Source organism: Solea solea, chromosome 5 (genome assembly GCF_958295425.1).
Source record: "Solea solea chromosome 5, fSolSol10.1, whole genome shotgun sequence".
Taxonomy (NCBI): domain Eukaryota; kingdom Metazoa; phylum Chordata; class Actinopteri; order Pleuronectiformes; family Soleidae; genus Solea; species Solea solea.
Window position 1 is genome coordinate 212,960 of NC_081138.1, and position 19,541 is coordinate 232,500.

The window sequence follows — 19,541 nt, forward strand, 5'->3', positions numbered from 1 at the left end:
TTTCCGTGGCGGAAGATGGCGGACAGCTGCGGAGCAGTGGCAGCGACGAGAGGTGACTGTGGCTCCGTGTCCTGCGTGTCCTCCGTGTCCTGCGTGTCCTCCGTCAGCATGGACACCATCTGTGCCCTGACGGAGCTGGAGGACCTGGAGAAGGTTTACCAGCAGCTCTGTGAGCAGGAGGTTCGTGCTCTGTTCCGCTGTCGTTCTCCACGTAAACGTCCGGGTTCTTCTGATTCAACAACTCCATCACATTATCAACATCGACATAATCGACTCAGCGAATGACACGGTTACATGTTAGTTAGTTAGTTAGTTAGACAGTTAGTTATTTAGTTAGTTAGTGTTAGTGGTGTGACACTAAACTCTCTGGGGACGAAATACTCCGTGACACCTGTCAAAGCAGCTTCCGGGTGTATTAATGTTTGTATGAAACCGTTGATGTGGAATTGTCTTGATTGTTTTCCAGCTGAGCTCAGGGTCCGAGGCTGAAGCTCTTACTTCACCTTTCTGGGAAAAAACGTCAAACTGTTTTCAATGAATTTTCTGTTAGAAAACGTCAAACTGTTTTCGTGAGAGAATTTTCTGTTAGAAAACGTCAAACTGTTTTCGTTGAATTTTCTGTTAGAAAACGTCAAACTGTTTCCGATGAATTTTCTGTTAGAAAACGTCAAACTGTTTTCGCTGAATTTTCTGTTAGAAAACGTCAAACTGTTTCCGATGAATTTTCTGTTTACCACAGAAAGACGTGGAGACAGAGCTGGACAGACTGCTTGGACAGGAGGGGAGCATTCACACCAAGATGCTGGCTCTGCAGAGGATGGGGTGCACTTTTTACTACTGTTGTTGTTGTTGTTATTATTTTTATTAGGTTATTATCAGATTTGATCTTCTTAAATCATCTGTGTTTCTCTCTTCAGGCCAAACCTACAGCTGATTGGAGGAGATGCCAGTCAGCTGTCAGGCATGATCACATTCACCTGCAGTCTGGCTGAGAACGTGAGCCGAAAAGTCCGACAGCTGGACCTAGCAAAGGTAAACTACCGTTTTATCTCGACTGTGTGAAGGGATATCAGTGATCAGTGATGAAGATGATGATGATGATGATGAAAGCTGTGATACGACAGTCACATGATTTCCTGTAAAAAGCTGTATATGCCATAGTTCAATAATGCATTTAAAAACAGACGGATTTAAACCCAGCTTCAGTCTCAGAGATCCAACGTTTCCATTCAGCACCACAAACTCTGTGACACAGCATGGACGTGATGTCTCCATAGACCACATGTTGTCTTCTGTTGTGTAGACTCGGCTGTATAATGTGATCCAGCGTGCCGATGATATCTTGGACCTAAAGTTCTGCACGGACGGCGTTCAGACAGCGCTGCATAATGAGGATTACGAACAGGCTGCTGCACACGTCCATCGATACCTTTCTCTGGACCAGTCTGTTATTGAGCTGAGCCGCCAGGGAGAAGAAAGTACGAGTCGTTCTAAAATCAAGTTTGAAATGACTTTTTAACTTCTGCAACTCACCAAATGTGATCCTTTTCTCTGTTTTCTATGGTTCTGTGCGACCCTTATATATTCTATATTCTATATTGTATAGAAGTGTATATTGCTGTGGCTGATTTCTCTGCAGGCAGTGCTGTGGATGCCAGTCTGGTCCTGCTGCAGGAGGCAGAGCAGAAACTCAAGGTCATAGTTGCTGAGAAGCTGGATGAAGCAGTAGCAGCTGTGGACCTCGCTCAGGTGGAGAGGTTTTTTAAGATCTTCCCTCTGTTGGGTCTTCACCAGCAGGGCCTCGCCCGCTTCGGTCAATACCTCAGCACTCAGGTGAGAAGTAAAGTCCACCTGACCGACTCAGCACATGAGTCTTTATGACTTTAAATGACTCATCATGTAAATCCATGCTGGCCCTTTAAAGACAGGGATGATGAAGCACTTGGAGTTTTGACTTTGTCTTTCAGTCTCAAACAGTCTGTGTTTGTGGTTCTTCTCTCTCTCTCTCTCTCTCTCTCTGTCTCTCTCTCACACACACACACACACACACACAGTTGGCCTCTAAAGCAGAGGAGAACCTGATTGTAGCTACAGGAGGAGGAGACCTGGGTGAAAAGAGATCACTGCTGATATTTGCAGACACGCTGACTCTGCTGCTGGAAGGTGAGAGCGCACACTTCACCCTCTCTCTCTCTATATATATATATATACATATATATATATATATATATATATATATATATATGTGTGTATGTACTTATACTGTATATATACGTGTGTGTGTATATGTACATATACTGTATATATACGTGTGCGTGTGTGTGTGTGTGTGTTCACAGGTATCGCTCGTGTCATTGAGACTCATCAGCCTGTCGTAGAGACATATTATGGTCTGGGACATCTTTACACTCTCATCACTCACCTGCAGAATGAATGTGACAAACAGGCTCAGAGAATCGTCGACAAGTTCATTCAGCAGAGAGGATATCACAACAAGGTTTGACTGACAGCTGGACCGGGTTCTGACCGGGTTCTGACCGGGTTCTGACCGGGTTCTGACTAGGTTCTTGTTTTTGATCAACAATATCAACTGTGACCATGAACATATGTATCCCATAGTTTCAGGTGGTTCAGAGCAGCATGATGAAGAGTGTGCCAGCTGAGTTGATTGAGCCCAGGTATTTATGTTTGACTTTGTAACGTCCTGTCATTGTCTGTGATTGTCTCTTATTGTCTCTGATTGTCTGTGATGGTCTGTGACTGTCTGATTGTCTCTGATCGTCTGTGATCGTCTCTGATTGTGTCTGATTGTCTCTGATTGTCTGGTTGTCTGATTGTCTGTGATGGTCTGATTGTCTCTGATCGTCTGTGATTGTCTCTGATTATCTGATTGTCTGTGATGGTCTGTGATTGTCTCCGATTGTCTCTGATTGTGTGATGGTCTGTGATTGTCTGATTGTCTCTGATCGTCTGTAATTGTGTCTGATTGTCTCTGATTGTCTCTGATAATCTGATTGTCTGTGATGGTCTGTGATGGTCTGTGATTGTCTGATTGTCTCTGATCGTCTGTGATTGTCTCTGATTATCTGATTGTCTGTGATGGTCTGTGATTGTCTCCGATCGTCTGTGATTGTGTCTGATTGTCTCTGATAATCTGATTGTCTGTGATTGTCTGTGATGGTCTGTGATTGTCATGAACAGGGAACTGGACCCTGTCCTGGCTGAAGTGACCCTGATGAACGCACGCGCTGAGCTTTACCTGCGCTTCTTACGCCGTCGCATGATGGCTGATTTCGAGGTCGGAGACGCTCAGAGCGTCACACAAGGTGACTTTGTGTTTTTGACTCTTTGTGTGATGTGTAGAATCTACTTTTAAGTCGAGTTATTCCTGTGTTTTTTAAAGAGCATCAGCAGAATATGGAGAAGCTGCTGAAACACTGTCTGCTGAGCACCAGGATGCAGGAGCTGATTGGTTACTATGTTCCAATGGAGGAATATTACATGAGAGAGTCTGTCAACAAGGTATTATTCACTCACTCACTCACTCACTCACTCACTCACTCACAGCTGATCTCAAGGCGTCACAATGGGAATTTGTTTGCAACCAGAAAAGTATGTTGTGCTTCAGACTGATTTACACTAATTCTTTATATTATTATTTATTGTCTTTGTCAGTTATTAAAACATAGCAATTAGGGGTCCAGGTCACGTGTACCTGGGGCTGGGCGATATCGATATATTTGAATATCAATATCGCTTGTATCGATATAATTCATTTTGTGTTAAAATGACAATACACACACACACACACACACTGTCCCCTTCCTCTCCTCCTGGAGGATGTTTTCAGATTGACTGTAACTATGACGACAGCAGTAAAAAGTGTAACTGTATGTAAACACTGCACAACACGGGTCACTTATGCTAGCAGCAGCACTTCAGATATGCTAGTGTCATGTGACGCTCCACAGCGTGAGACGTCACACAGGTCAAAGGTCATAAGTAAAGAAATGAGGGTGCTTAGAGTGAAAGATGAGGCAGTGGCCAAGTGGAAAGGGAACTTGGCTTGTAACTGGACCTGGCTTGTTGAGGGTTGCCGGTTCAAGTCCCCACCAGGTCAAAAGGGCTGGGCTACCCCTGAGCAAGTTACCCAACCCCCGTTGCCCCCCCAGCCGGTACTTAGTGTGGCTGCCCACTGCTCCTAATTCTAGGATGGGTCAAATGCAGAGAAATCATTTCCCTAAGGGGATTAATAAAGTATAAGATTTAGATTTATGTCGTGGTGGAGGACGCAGGATTTCAGCCGCAGTATAATATTCCATCTCGCCGTCACTTCAGCAACACAGTGACTCCTGAACTTTATGAAGAGACACACAAGTGAGTGTCTTTCTGAAGGTGACACGGGCACCGACACGGGCACCGACACGGGCACCGACACGGGCAGCGACACGGGCAGCGACACGGGCACCGACACGGGCAGCGACACGGGCAGCGGCACAATGGAAAGTAGAATAAATCTAGAAATGTCTCTGGATTGTTACAATGATGTTCTTCATCACTGATCAAGCTGCCTCATTATTTCACTTTTTGCAAGATTGCATGACGTGATTAAAAAAAAATGTAATTATTAGGCTGTAGATCTGATGCATATTATGCGTATTTTTAGAGTGTAAAAAAAGTGTAACAAAATGAAAGTTAAAGTTTAAACTCTTACAAAGTTAGAGTTTAAACTCTTACGAAGTTAAAGTTTAAACTCTCACAAAGTTAAAGTTTAAACTCTTACAAAGTTAAAGTTTAAACTCTTACGAAGTTAAAGTTTAAACTCTTACGAAGTTAAAGTTTAAACTCTTTAGAAGATAAAGTTTAAACTCTTACGAAGTTAAAGTTTCAACTCTTTAGAAGATAAAGTTTAAACTCTTACAAAGTTAAAGTTTAAACTCTTTAGAAGATAAAGTTTAAACTCTTACATAGTTAAAGTTTAAACTCTTTAGAAGATAAAGTTTAAACTCTTACAAAGTTAAAGTTTAAACTCTTTAGAAGATAAAGTTTAAACTCTTACGAAGTTAAAGTTTAAACTCTTTAGAAGATAAAGTTTAAACTCTTACAAAGTTAAAGTTTAAACTCTTTAGAAGATAAAGTTTAAACTCTTACAAAGTTAAAGTTTAAACTCTTTAGAAGATAAAGTTTAAACTCTTACGAAGTTAAAGTTTAAACTCTTACCGTGGCTTTAGTAAACCGCTCCACCGCTAATTCTAATCAAATGTTCTTCCTCACCAGGCCGTTGCTATGGATACGTATGAAAAGGGTCAGCTGACGTCCAGCATGGTGGACGACTGTTTCTACATAGTGAAGAAGTGCATCAGCAGAGCTTTGTCCAGCTCCAGCATCGACTGCCTGTGTGCCATGATCAACCACGCCAACTCTGTGCTGGAGTCTGATTTCAGGTCTGACTAATAAACTACTGTGTTTATCACACTTGGATCTCAGATCAGATCAGTGATGATGAAGAGAATAAACCCGTGTGTCTGTCCTCACCTGTCCTCACCTGTCCTCACCTGTCCTCACCTGTCAGGGAGGTTTTGTACAACAAACTGCGTCAGGGTTTTCCAGCGACGACGCTTCAGGACATCCAGCGCGGCGTCAGCAGTGCGGTCAGTCTGATGCAGAGCAGCTTACAGCAGGGCAAGTTCAACACGCTGGGCATCGAGAGCACCGAGAACGCCAAGGCCGCCTTTCTGGTAACACGCACGCACACAAACAGACACGCACGCACACAGTAAACCTGCACGCTGCTGTTTGACAGTAAAGTTTATTAAAGTTTATTAAAGGTTACAAAAAGCTGAAGTTACAGCTGAATCTTCTTCAGTTTCTGATTTAAATCTAACAAACAAACAAACAAACATCAGGTGATTGAACACTTTACATTGATTTCAGCCACATTTACACACATTAGAATCTAAATGTAAGGAATAACAAGCGACACAGTTTAAACTCTAGTTCTCTGTGATGTCATTAACGCTTTATTACTCTGAAATCTGTTCAAACACAACAATAACTTCTAATAAGTTATTTGTATGATGTAAATCTTAGCTTTAGTAAAATATGAGTGATTGCACATCCGTTATCAAAGGGTTGAACATTTACATCAACATTTAGAAGTCAAAGTTTAAACTCTTACAAAGTTAAAGTTTAAAATCTTTAGAAGTCAAAGTTGAAACTCTTACAAAGTTAAAGTTTAAACTCTTACAAAGTTAAAGTTTAAACTCTGAATCTAAATCAATCTGAGTAATCTTTGTGTCATTCGTTCTTTTCATAATGAAAAAATTGAGATTCCAAAATCGAAAAATGAAAAAACGGTTCTTTTCTTATTCGTTTATGAATCTTTATCTTTATCTTATGAATCGTTATCAGATTCATAAATGAATAAAAAAAGTTTTTTTATGTTTTGATTTTGGAATCTGTCTAAAATATGAAAACAAAGGAATGACACACAGCTTCTGAGTTTCTCTGAGATTATTGAACGAGTTGCTGTTTCATGTTGTAAAAGTTTCCACAAAAGCTCGACAACCATTTTCACCTTTGATTCAAGTTGTTGAAAAACAATAATTGAAAGTGTGAGGCATCAGTATTGTTTTAGTGTGTGTCATCACAATCACATCACTATTAGAATCATTAACAACGTTTGTGTCTTTTCCTCAGGTGACTCTCAATAATGTGGAGGTGTGCAGTGACAACATCTCCACTTTAAAGAGGAATCTGGAGGTGAGTCAGTGAGTGAGTCAGTGAGTCGTCAGTGAGTGAGTCAGTGAGTAAGTGAGTCGTCAGTGAGTGAGTCAGTGACTCTCCAGATCTTCTGCTATTAAATTAAATTAAATTAAATTAAATTAAATTAAATTAAATTAAATTAAATTAAATTAAATTAAATTAAATTAAACTTTTGACTTTGTTTCCTGACAGAATGACTGCTCCAAGCTGTTCAGTCAGGGAGGAAACACCGGAGATCAGGCCAAGATCCAGAGCTGTCTGTCTGACCTCGTCAACACGTCCACCAAGTTCAAGGATCTGCTGCAGGTCTCACACACACACACACACACACACACACACACACACACACACACACACACACTCACACACTTCCACTGATGATGATGATGATGTGGACCTGTAAGAGTTGTTTCTCAGACTGAGGTCTCTGACGTGGTCTGATGTGGACTGTGATGTGTTTCAGGAGGGTCTGACTGAGTTGAACACCACAGCAGTGAAACCTCAGGTCAAACCCTGGATCAGCAGCTTTTTGGTCGTCTCACATAACATCGAGGAGGTAACGGCGTCAGGATCTGCTCACACAGTCACACGTCTTTGACGGTCGGGACGTCATTGACGGTCGGGACGTCTTTGACGGTCGGGACGTCATTGACGGTCGGGACGTCTTTGACGGTCGGGACGTCATTGACGGTCGGGACGTCTTTGACGGTCGGGACGTCATTGACGGTCGGGACGTCATTGACGGTCGGGACGTCATTGACGGTCGGGACGTCATGTGACTGTGGCTCTTCCTCTTCCTCACAGGAGGAGTTTAACGATTATGAAGCCAATGATCCGTGGGTGCAGCAGCTCATCGTTAACCTGGAGCAGCTCATGGCAGAATTTAAGGTTTTCCGTCCATTCACACAAACACTTTTTATCCCCTCGACATCTTTTCATGTGTCATGTGACGCTGGTTCTTGCTCACCAGGTGGCGCTCTCTCCCGTCATCTACGACACGCTGACCAGCCTGATGACCAGCCTGGTAGCAATTGAGATGGAGAAGACGGTCCTGAAGTGCTCCTTCAGCAGGGTGAGCAGCTGAGCCCGGCCACAAGGTGGCAGCGAGCTCCCTGTGATGTGATGTGATGATTTATGAATGAGTGAGCAGAGGCTGACGGCGTGTGCTCTGTTGCAGCTGGGCGGTCTGCAGTTTGATAAAGAGCTGCGCTCTCTCGTCGCGTACCTCACCTCCGTCACCACCTGGACCATCAGGGACAAGTTTGCTCGTCTCACACAAATGGCCACCGTCCTCAACCTGGAGCGGGTGATTCAAGAACTCTGATGGTTTCAGCTGCTTTCAGCCACTCGATTCACACGTGTTCTCACTTGAATGTGTCTGTGCTGCAGGTTTCAGAGATCTTGGATTACTGGGGCCCAAACTCGGGGCCCCTGACGTGGAGGCTGACCCCAGCAGAGGTGCGTCAGGTCCTGGCTCTGCGCATCGACTTCAGGAGTGAAGATATCAAGAGACTGAGACTGTGATTCAGGAAGCTCTGTGTGCTCAGTCACCTGACCTGAGGTCTGCACAGTGACTGAGATCAGTCACTGATCTCAGTCACTGATCTCAGTCACTGATCTCAGATCTCCTGTAAATGGCTGAGGGATTTTTATTTATTTTTTATTTCTCTCCCAGGAGATTTAAGTTGCCTTTTGCTCCACAGCAGCTGTCTGTCTGTCTGTCTGTCTGTCTGTCCGTAAGTAAGTAAGCTACTCTTCATGGGTTAGGGGCGGAGCTTGTGGTTTAGTGGCAGCTGTGAGAATATTATCTGAATACTGTGTGTGTGTGTGTGTGTGTGTGTGTCATGTGTAATTAAAAGTCTGAGTGTGTAATTGTAGCACACTTTGAACCTGTGATCACTGGTGACTTGTGTGTTCAGTCTCTACTTGTTGGTAACCCTGGATTAATAAGCTGGGGTTAGTGTTCTGTGTTGTAATGAAGTGGAAATAGAATTAATCAAAGTGATTTAAAGGTGCAGTCTGTAACATTTAGGAGCTTTTACTGGTACAAATGTAATATATATATATATATATATATATGGATACTATATATATGTATGTATACATATATATATAGTATACGTATACATACACATATATACATGTATATATGTGTATAAGAAATGAAAGTCTGTTTTTTTTTTTAAATATGTGACGTGAATAAACAGATTAATTTTGGACCACAAACTAAATCACTTAGTGTAGACAAATTAAAAAGTCACACCTGCGTCCAGGTGACACAGAGGCGGAGCTTTGTTAAAGGTGCAGTGCAAAGGTCACTGTGGTTTGTTGCACTCTTCATTAATTCTTGCACTCGGGACTTTGAAAGTGTTGCTAGGATTTTGCAGCTTGTTTTCAACAGTGAAATGAGACTCGGTCACAAACACGGGACTCGTTAGGAAAAGTGTGGCTTTAATGTAAACACAACATTCGATTGGCTCAGCACAAACATTCCACATGAGAGCAACCAATAAACTACCGGACAGGAGGGGGTGCGGCACGAAAACATTCACAGTAAAAAAAAATCTGGTATAATCATAATATATATATATACAGTACGGTGCTTTTAAGGTGAAGATGGAGATAGGATATGGGGACTGATATGTGAGAGGTATGAGATTACACGAGTGGGAGGTTTCAGGGTGCACAGGTGAGAAGAAAGAGCTGTAAGTTTGAAACATGACAGACAGGAAGTGGCTCCCTGGTTTCTCATCAGGGGAGAAAAGAGTTTCAAAAAAGATCCAAACAGAGGACAGAGGACCGTGTTCTCCTTGTGCAGTCTTCTTCTAGTTCAACACAGATTCACATCAAAGGGTAAAAGCACCACACAGAGAAGGAGATGTCAGTGGAAGCTGCTTTCCACCTCTGAACCACACACACAGCTACTGTGTTCCCCACTTTCTCAGGACAGGAAATAAATATGTGGCACGGGATTGCAGGAGGTAGGAGGAGGCATGTAGGGCATGAGGCTTCATTCAATAATTCATTCAATGACGATAAACTCATCTATTACTTCTGATTCCAATCTCATCTAAGATGGTTGGCACTGATGTGACTTTCCCCTTTCATTATGTTTTGTGAGAGTGGAACAAACCTGCAGGCCATTCAGTCATGTGTGAGGAGGAAGGAGCGCTGAGCTTTGTCCTCCTCTCACTGAAAATAGCCTCCTTCTTTCCAACCGTCACCCTGAGCCACGAGGAGGAGCGAGCGCACACACACACACACACACACACACACACACACACCAGGGGTTGTATCCAGAACAGTTCATTCACAACAACTGAGACAAGAATCCATGTTTGTGCTTTAAAATCTCTCTCCCTGTGATCTCTGTCTAACAACACTGAGTCTGAATAAAACCCCGGGTGCAAAATATGAAAAACACATGATGATTCTGACAAAAGTGAATTTAAAACGAGACAAAGGGAAGAAATCATGGCAAAGATCCAGTGTGGTGTCTGACGGCAGCTCTTTGGGTCCATTAGGACGTGTACAATGACATATTTATTGTGTTTAAGTATCATCAAAATGATTATTATTAACACCTCATACTCTCCATGACCCCCTCTGTGCTCTCAGTATAAGCCACACCCTCTCAGGTTGTTTGCAATAATGATGTCGGTGACGGCATCAAACACTACCTGGATGTTTCCTGTGTCCGTGGCACAGGTCAGGTGACAGTAGATCTCCTTATTAGGAGAACGGTTCTTACTCTCAAACTGAACCTGCACGTACGTCGTCGCGTCGTCGTAAGTGTTAGCACCTGAAGAGGAGACAGGAGAGAGGAGAGAGGAGACAGGAGAGGACAGAGGACAGAGGAGAGAAGAAGAGAGGAGCATGAGAGACTCACTTTGTATCAGCTCAGACTGAAGACACACACACACACACACTCACCTGTGTACTCTGGAAAACAGATGGTCAGCGGCGACTTCTTGATCTTCTCAGCAAATAGATCCTTCTTGTTGAGGAAGAGGATGATGGAGGTGTCGATGAAGAACTTGTTGTTACAGATGGAGTCGAAGAGCATGAGCGACTCATGCATGCGGTTCTGCAGAAGAATAGATAACACACAGCAGTGAGGGCAAGGAGGGAGAACACACACACACACAGACACACACACACACACAGACACACACAGACAGACACACACAGACAGACACAGACACACACACACACACAGCAGTAAACAGGCCTCCTCAGGGATTCCTGTGTGTTTCCACTGAGTCACTCACAGTCGTCTCGTCCTCGTGCAGCACCTGGTCGTATCCACTCAGAGCCACACAGAAGATAATGGCTGTCACATCTTCAAAGCAGTGGATCCACTTCTTCCTCTCCGACCTCTGACCTCCCACGTCAAACAGCCTAGAAACAGAGCAGGACATCCTGAGAACCTCAGAACCCGCACGTCCCTGCAGAACCTGACGAATAAACAGCTCCTTACCTGAAATGGAGGTTTTTGAAGGTGAAGTGAGTTTCGACGATGCCGGTGGTCTTCACTCGGGTTCTGAGGATGTCCTGCTCTGTGGGCTGGTAGTCTGCCGCCCCAATCCGGTCTAGACTGTCCAGGTAGCTGGAGACAACAGGGAGGAAGGTCAGCAAGGCTGCGGAAGAACATCTTTATTCATCTCGCGTTTCACTCACTATTTAGCCGAGTCGTTGAGCTGGTATTCTCGGGCACGGTTGAAACACTCCTGAGTCCCAGCGTCGGACCAAACTCGCTTCATGGCCGTGAGAAGCTCTGCAGAGTACGGCTCCGTGTCCTCCATACGACTGACCACGTCGCACACCAGCTTAGCATCGGCCTGAGACACACCAGCATGTGTTACACTCACCGTTTGAAAGACTGTGATCATCTCAGGTCAGTCATTGACTTTGATTCAGAAGAATACATGAATACATGAATACATGAATGTGTGTGTGATGAGCATCAGACTAACTTTTCTGTCCTTGTCTCCGAACTCGATGCCCAGTGAGTCCATGGCTCTGAGGATGGCTGCCAGGCTCTGGATGGTGTTGCTGTAGACCACAGGTTTGTACTGTTTCACATCATCACCAGAGAAGCCGTCTTCATGGATAATCCTGCACACACACACACACACACAGTCATGTCCATATGTTCCTGTGAGACCTAAACCATTCATTCACAATAAAAGCACCATATGTTGAGCCAGATTATTGGGCCATTTTTACCCAGAATGCATCTGTGAGAGTGTAATGGGACAGAAATGGATCATTTTCTCTCTCTGTGAGACTGTAACGTGAAACTGGACTCATTTATTATTTATCATCAATCTGCAGAGAGTAACAATCTGCAATGTTACTCTGTTACTCTGTAAGTTACTCTGTTACTCTGTAAGTTACTCTGTTACTCTGTATGTTACTCAGTTACTCAGTTGATGAATGATTTCTGACCAATCACAGACCAACATGGACACAGTCAGTGGACACAGTCAGTGGACATCAGTGAAACACCTTCTCCAGCTGGGACACATTTAAAACTCATCCACTTCAGACACAGTCAGTGTCTCTGAATCACACTCTAGATCTGCATGAGAGGCTGATGAAGATGATGATGAGGAGGAGGAGGATGAAGATGAAGATGAAGACGACACCTAAAGATCTTTCTGCTGCTCACTCGGACTAAAACTAAGCACAGCACTGTTTCACTGCCCAGGGACAACCATGCAGAGACAGTGAGGAGGAGGAGGAGTAAGATGAGGAAGAAGGATGCAGAGACACTCAGAGATGCTTGTCACTGCAGGACAAAACCAACATTTGTCCTTTTCTCTAGAAAGTAAACTAAGAGGTTTAGTGCAAAACATCGCAGAGTGATTTCAAAACTTCGCAGATTGATTTCAAAAAATCATGAACGAGTGATTTTAAAACATAAGAGTGATTTCAAAAAATCATGAACGAGTGATTTCTAAACATCAAAGAGTGATTTCAAAACATCAAAGATTAATTTCAAAAAATCATGAACAAGTGATTTTAAAACAATAGAGTGATTTCAAAACATCAAAGGGTGATTTCAAAAATCATGAACGAGTGATTTTTAAAACACCATAGTGATTTCAAAACATCAAAGAGTGATTAAAAAAATCATGAACAAGTGATTTTTAAAACATCAAAGAGGGATTTAAAAAATCATGAACGAGTGATTTAAAAAAAATCATGAACGAGTGATTTTAAAACATAAAAGAGTGATTTCAAAACATCAAAGAGTGATTTAAAAAAAAATCATGAAAGAGTGATTTAAAAAATCATGAAAGAGTGATTTTAACACATCAAAGAGTGATTAAAAAACACGAAAGGGTGATTTTAACACATCAAAGAGTGATTAAAAAAACATGAAAGTGATTTGACTTTGAAACAGAATGTTTACATGTGGGTTCAGGGGTCAGGGGTCACATTTCTGCGTAAATCCGCTTTATAAAGCAAAGCACTCCGGAGATATCAGGCACTTAAAGCCATTAAGATTAAAAGCAGAGGTATTCACTAATGGAGCCATAGATAGTGACCTCACACACAGAGACACAGACAGACAGACAGAGAGACAGACAGAGACAGAGAGACAGACAGAGAGACAGACAGAGAGAGAGAGAGAGAGAGAGAGAGAACACCCTCACATCTCCACTCTCTCTCTCTCTCTCTTAATCAAAACCATGTTAAGTACATTTCAGCACCAGGTCGTGAACAGCGGCCTGACAGACAGACAGACAGACTGTGAGGCAGCAGCAGCAGCAGGAGGAGGAGGAGGAGGAGGAGGAGGAGGAGGAGGAGCTGGATTCACCGGCTCTCCTCACACACACACGGCCTCACGAAACATGGCGGCTAAGAGAGAGAGAGAGAGAGAGAGAGAGAGAGAGAGAGAGAATCTCGGGCCTTTGATTTCGTGACTGAGTTCAAATAAAATCACTCACTTCATTTGTTTGACGATCGTGCTTTTACCGGACTCTCCTCCGCCTGTGACACACACACACACACACACACACACACACAGAGAGAGAGGAGCAAAATCAGCAGTGAAATCAGCACCACGGACAGCACCACCTCCACCCCACGCACTCCCACATACACATCCACAGTCACACCGAGCCCCGCGGATCCTCGCGCTCACCGAGCAGCAGCAGCTTGACGTCCTTGGCGGCCTCCATACCGTCCTCCTTCAGGTTCTTCTCGATGGCCTTGCTCCGGTCCAGAGCGGCGCGCTCCTCGGCGCTCAGCGTACATCCCATGATTCAGGCGAATGAACAACAATCCGCGCTCGGTTCTCCGCCCTGCTCTCCTTCAGCCTCTCTCTCTCTCTCTCTCTCTCTCTCTCGCTCTCTCTCTCTCTCTCTCTCTCTCTCTGTCTCTCTCTCTCTCTCTCTCTCTGTCTCTCTCTCTCTCTCTGTCTCTCTCTCTCTCTCTCTCTCTCTCTCTCTCTCTCTGTCTCTCTGTTATTGCATTAGGCCCAGGACTGAGCCACACAAGGTCCACGCACACACACACACACACTCACACGCACACACTCTCTTTCCTCCGTGACTGTGGACAAGCTCGCGCTCGCTCGATCTCTCTCTGGAGGTTTGGGGGGTGGGGTCGTTGTGCGCGAGCCTGCGGGGTTGTGGTTGTTGTTAGGCGGGGAGCAGGAGGAGGAGGAGCAGGAGGAGCAGGGGGAGGAAGATGAGGAAGAGGAGGAGCAGGAGGAGGGGGAGGCCTCGCTGTATCTACAGGGCGGCGCAGATGATGACAGCGAGCGCGAGCGATTTGATCGCATGTGTCCACGCAGGAAAAAGATGCAGGGATGTCCGATGTGCGCGAGGCTCAACTACCGCAGACAATCTGCGTGACGTCAGAGGGCCGAGATTTAATCACGTCCAGTGGGAGATTAAAGAGACTGTAGTCCAGACTCATGTCTGCGGTGGACAGTCAATTAAATAAACTTTCACTGACAGAAGTGACTCCTGACTCCTCCTTCTAACTCCTCCTCCTCAGAGGTCAAACCAAATAATAATATTAAAAATCACTAAATATTTTAAAAAAATCATTTCAACTAAATAGCATGTAGTTATTCTGCGCCCTCAAACCTGTCCTCCAGGCTCCACCCACAAACCAATGGCCAAAGGAAGAACCAGGAAGTGGCTCTTCGTCGTATGGTCTCCAGCCAGCCCTCATCCTGGCCCACAAAACCCAGACCAGCTCCTCTACCATCTCTCACCTTGGTACCAGTCCCTCTGTTTGCTCTGGAGAAGACCCGGGACTTTCTGCATGCGAGTTGACTCCAAGTTGGCACACGGATCCCAAGATCCCTTGCTCCACGAGGGTCTACCCCACTTTCCACGTATCCCAGGTCAAGCCTGTTCCAGAGAGTCCACTGGTCCCCCTGCTGGTTTTGGGAGGTTCTGTCACAGTTTATTCATCAGTTCACACACTCACCTGACACCACCCCACTCTACCTGCAGGACACACCTCCTCATCAAGCCAACACGACTCACCTGTGACCACAGCTCCTCACTCACTCCTTTGCCAGATTGTTCTTAGCCTCTCTTAGTTCTGAGACTCTCAACGTTTATTTTCAGACTGATACTCCATTGCAGACCCTGCCTGAACCCTGACCTGCCTCGGCCTGAACCCTGACCTGCCTCTGCCTGAACCCTGACCTGCCTCGGCCTGAACCCTGACCTGCCTCTGCCTGAACCCTGACCTGCCTCGGCCTGAACCCTGACCTGCCTCGGCCTGAACCCTGACCTGCCTCTGCCTGAACCCTGACCTGCCTCTGCCTGAACCCTGACCTGCCTCAGCCTGAACCCTGACCTGCCTCGGCCTGAACCCTGACCTGCCTCGGCCTGAACCCTGACCTGCCTCTGCCTGAACCCTGACCACGTTTCTGCCTCAGTGTCTCTGGTTTGTGTTCCCTGGACTTTCTGGTGAGTTTCTCTGCTGTGATTCTGTTAGAAAGTGTCCTGAGCTGCATGTGGGTCAACAGTTTGTTTACAGTCGTGATGAAATATGAACAATGACCGAAAACGGACTCAGTCTCAGTTTCTTCAAACGTAGCGACAGCTCTGTCACAGCCGACAGAAAACCAGGCGAAAACTGTCTGTGTGTGTGATTAAAGCTTCTAATCCACACATCACATCTGGATGATGGATGGTCAAATTGAGTAAAAAGGGGGTTGGGATTTTTTTCCCGTGGATTCTGAATGAAACGCGCTGAGAAAACATCCATCAGTGAATTTACTCTTTCACAACCAGGCTGAGATAAAACGTGTGTGTGTGTGTGTGTGTGTGTGTGTGTGTGTGTGTGTGTGTGTGTGTGTGTGTGTGTGTGTGTGTGTGTGTGTGTGTGTGTGTGTGTGTGTGTGTGTGTGTGTGTGTGTGTGTGTGTGTGTGTGTGTGTGTGTGTGTGTGTGTGTGTGTGTGTGTGTGTGTGCGCGCGCAGCGCGTGCGTGTGTGTACCAGGTATTACTAATGTTGTGGGGACCAAAACCTGTTTACACAGTCACATTATGGGGACTTGTCCTCCTTGTGGGGACAAAAAGCAAGTCCCCATAACGTAAATTACTACATTTTAAGGTGAAGATATGTTTCATGGTTAGGTTGAGGTTAGGGTTAGGATTAGGCCAGTAGTAATTGTGGTTAAGGTTAGAGTAAGTCTCCAAGAAATGAATGTAAGTCAATGCAATGTCCCCTCAAGTCATGAATGTCGAACGTGTGTGTGTGTGTGTGACAGGCAGCAGGATTAACACTAAATTATACCTGACGACAAAATGATGTTTTCACTTTTAATTACATTAATGCATCAAACAGAAAAATGAAGACTTTTTTTCCACAACCATTTAATTTGCTGTTGTTCGGTCATTAGTTATGAGACCAAATATGTTGACAAAGAGGAAAATGATAAAAAACAGTTTAAACAGTGCATTCAACATTAAACAGTGATGACTCATCATTTTATCTGGATGAAAAACATTAATAATCGTCCCAACTCGAGCAATTCAACATACACACACACACACACACACACACACACACACAGACAGGAATGATTTCAAACGTGAAGATGGCAGACGTCAATCAAGAACAAACGTGTAAGGACAGGTGGGACGACCCGTCCTCGTCCACTCGTCCGTGCAGGACACGCGTTACTCTCGCGGCTCCATGTCCAGAACATGCTCCGCCAGGCTGGTGAGTCTGCAGTCGTCCAGAGCTTTGACGAGCCGGCTCAGTTTGGCCGCTCTGCCCTCGGCCTGGATGAAGCGGTTGAGCAGCTGATAGGCCTGCTCGTACAGCCCTTCTCTCTCATACTCGTAGGCCAGGTTGTCTATGGCCAAACCCTTGAGAGCGCGGCAGCTCTTTGCCAGAGCTCGGCCCACATGTTTCCAGTGACGACCCGCTCCGTTAGAGAAGTTCTGAACATCTGCTGCTGTCAGCATCCGGTCCTCTGACGAGCCGAAGGAGAGCGGACACAAAAGTATTGATGTAAGTAACTGAAGTGTGATTATTACATACAGTAAATGAAACACCGTGAAACAGTAAACGTCTACACAACAATAAGAAGGAGCACATGATGAAACTAGTGTGAATTACACAGTGAATCCTGCTTTAAAAGGGTTTTTAAATCATGATTGACTCCCTGGATAAATGACTCTGTAAGGGAGAGCAGAGTGGACGCGCTCTTCTTCTTCTTCTTCTTCTTCTTCTTCTTCTTCTTCTTCTTCTTATCTAACCAAACGCATTCATGTTGCCGCTGTTAACACAATAGTTACATTTCAAAACTAAATCTTTTTAAACTTTTACGCTCATCGCTCTCTTTCCCATGTGCGACACAGAACTACGTATAAATCTCCTTCTTCATCTTTAAAACACGACCGCTACATGAAGACCTTTGTTTATATAACCAGATTATTTTGACCTCGCTGTGAACTCACCAAACACTTGATTCTGAAATTTGAAGGAGTTTGTGGGGACGGGAGTTTCTTCCTGTGTGATGATGGTGCACTGTGGTGCCGGACCGAGAGCCTGACGCTGCAGCTGCTGCTCCAGATGATCGATCTCCTCATCACGCAGGCGTTCTGGCTGCACAGTACACAAGAACGGAACCTTATTTCACATCAAACATCCACAGGCAATAACAGATCAAAACCCCTGGACTTGTTCAGACTCTGACCTAAGGAAGATTCAGGCTCCGCCTCCTTTGATCAGGGACTCACTGTCACTATCACAAAGTCAGGCTGAGTCACCAGTGAAAACAACAGACCTGTGAAAGGTGGATGTGCTGTAGGCAAAGTTCCAGCTTCTCCAGGTGGAGGTCCAGGATGTGTGTGCTGGCCTTCAGCTGAGTCTCCACCGTCAGCTCCTGTGCCAGAGCGAGCAGTCGACAGGCGTGCTGTGAGACAGACTGTCTCACCGCTCCAGAGCTGTAGCTCTCCAGGAACTGCTGACAAGCTGCCACGTCCACAAACTTCACCTCCACGCCCAGGAAGGGATCAGCGTCGTGGACCTTCAGGATCTCATAACCACCCAGACCTCCTGCAGAGTCTGACCATGGACAGTATTCATCACTGTGTGTGTGTGTGTGTGCAGGAATGGTGCTCACCTGGCGGTGTGTGTGCAGGGATGGTGTTCACCTGTCGGTGTGTGTGTGTTGCTCACCTGTCAGTGTCAGTTTAATGACTTTGAAAACGATGAACTTTCCCTCTCTGTCTTTGAAGAGCGACAGCAGGTTGACGTCCGGACAACGAGACTGCAGGAACAGAACTGCACATCCTGTCCACGCTGCACCATCCACAGTCTTGTCCGCCATTCTCTGGACACACGTGAGACATGAACAGAGGTGTGTGTGTGTGTGTAGACTGACACACACGCTACAAACACACTAAACATCATGCCTTTGTGTGAGACGCTGTAGATGAACCTGGAGGAAAGTGTGACCTACGTGTTGGTTCTTCTTCATAACATCAGACGTAAGATTGATTACAAACGGATGAATCTTATTTCCACCTAAATCATTTTCATTGATTGCAGAGTTTCTGTTAAACATTGAAAATGAATGTTTAACTATCACTGTGCTCACTGCTTGTGTTGTGGCCTCAGTTCCCCCTTAGCTTTTTTACCCCAACCTCCTTTTCAAACCTTCATTACATAAAAATGGGCTTAATCTCAGTCGTCCCCTCCCCCAGAACCACTGAAGCTCTCTCTCTCTCTATCCCTCTCTCTCTCTCCCTCTCCCTCTCTCCCTCTCCCCCTGGTCTGTCTGTCTGTCTGTCTGTCTGTCTAGGATGCACAGCGCTGTGCGTGGAAAGAGCATCTCCTGAGCTGGATTATATTCATGTCCTCATATTTCACTAATACACAGTGTGCTGGCGACCGACTTTACAGGAATCTCCACAACTTAGCCAGTATGTAATTATATGTGATCCTACCCTCTGCTGCTGTGGAAGTAAACTGTGAGATTAATTCAGCAGCTATATGAGGATTAAGTGATCATCAGGAGCTTAAAACATATCATTTAGCTTGTGCTGCCAAAAGGCAACCTCTAGTATTCCATGGAGAGCTCATGTAACATAGAGGTGAAACAAAAACAATCAACATATTTGCACTGATTATTGATTTCATAATCATTAATATTGATTCTTTTGTGCTGACGATCATGTTGCTGCCTGTTTGTTGAAAGCAACATTTAAGCAACAAAGACGAGCACGATCACAGTGAAGTGATACACAACTGAGTGTCTAATAACTGTGTATCATTATT

At 44.9% G+C, this 19,541-nt stretch overlaps 3 protein-coding genes across 5 annotated transcripts in view; 1 reads left to right on the forward strand and 2 right to left on the reverse strand.

Moving 5' to 3' along the window:
* On the forward strand, positions 1 to 8,661 carry cog4 (component of oligomeric golgi complex 4). The gene is made up of 19 exons (XM_058630243.1): positions 1 to 180; positions 740 to 822; positions 918 to 1,032; positions 1,304 to 1,478; positions 1,640 to 1,833; positions 2,055 to 2,163; positions 2,340 to 2,497; positions 2,620 to 2,678; positions 3,202 to 3,326; positions 3,404 to 3,522; positions 5,278 to 5,444; positions 5,573 to 5,738; positions 6,700 to 6,762; positions 6,958 to 7,071; positions 7,229 to 7,321; positions 7,570 to 7,653; positions 7,736 to 7,837; positions 7,943 to 8,071; positions 8,155 to 8,661. The coding sequence occupies exons 1-19, from the start codon at positions 16 to 18 to the stop codon at positions 8,287 to 8,289; spliced, it is 2,355 nt and encodes a 784-aa protein (XP_058486226.1). The 5' UTR covers positions 1 to 15; the 3' UTR covers positions 8,290 to 8,661.
* A 535-nt stretch (positions 8,662 to 9,196) lies between these two features.
* On the reverse strand, positions 9,197 to 14,109 carry gnao1b (guanine nucleotide binding protein (G protein), alpha activating activity polypeptide O, b). The gene is made up of 8 exons (XM_058630074.1): positions 13,922 to 14,109; positions 13,725 to 13,767; positions 11,742 to 11,883; positions 11,446 to 11,606; positions 11,246 to 11,374; positions 11,037 to 11,166; positions 10,699 to 10,852; positions 9,197 to 10,567 (listed from the first exon to the last, which is right to left on the reverse strand). Exons 1-8 carry the CDS (start codon positions 14,037 to 14,039, stop codon positions 10,380 to 10,382), a joined length of 1,065 nt encoding a protein of 354 aa, XP_058486057.1. The 5' UTR covers positions 14,040 to 14,109; the 3' UTR covers positions 9,197 to 10,379.
* Positions 14,110 to 16,556: 2,447 nt separating this feature from the next.
* tradd (tnfrsf1a-associated via death domain) overlaps positions 16,557 to 19,541 on the reverse strand; it is a 4,486-nt gene continuing 1,501 nt past the window's right edge. For 2 of the 3 annotated variants that reach the window (XM_058629616.1, XM_058629615.1), the window contains exons 2-5: positions 18,441 to 18,594; positions 18,046 to 18,326; positions 17,717 to 17,864; positions 16,557 to 17,229 (exon numbers count right to left, since the gene is read on the reverse strand). In XM_058629616.1, coding sequence (XP_058485599.1) covers positions 16,931 to 17,229; positions 17,717 to 17,864; positions 18,046 to 18,326; positions 18,441 to 18,591 — 879 coding nt within the window. In that variant the 5' untranslated portion in view covers positions 18,592 to 18,594 and the 3' untranslated portion in view covers positions 16,557 to 16,930. Of the gene's footprint in view, positions 17,230 to 17,716; positions 17,865 to 18,045; positions 18,327 to 18,440; positions 18,595 to 18,723; positions 18,975 to 19,541 lie in introns of those variants that run through there. The other variant, XM_058629614.1, reaches the window with a different exon arrangement.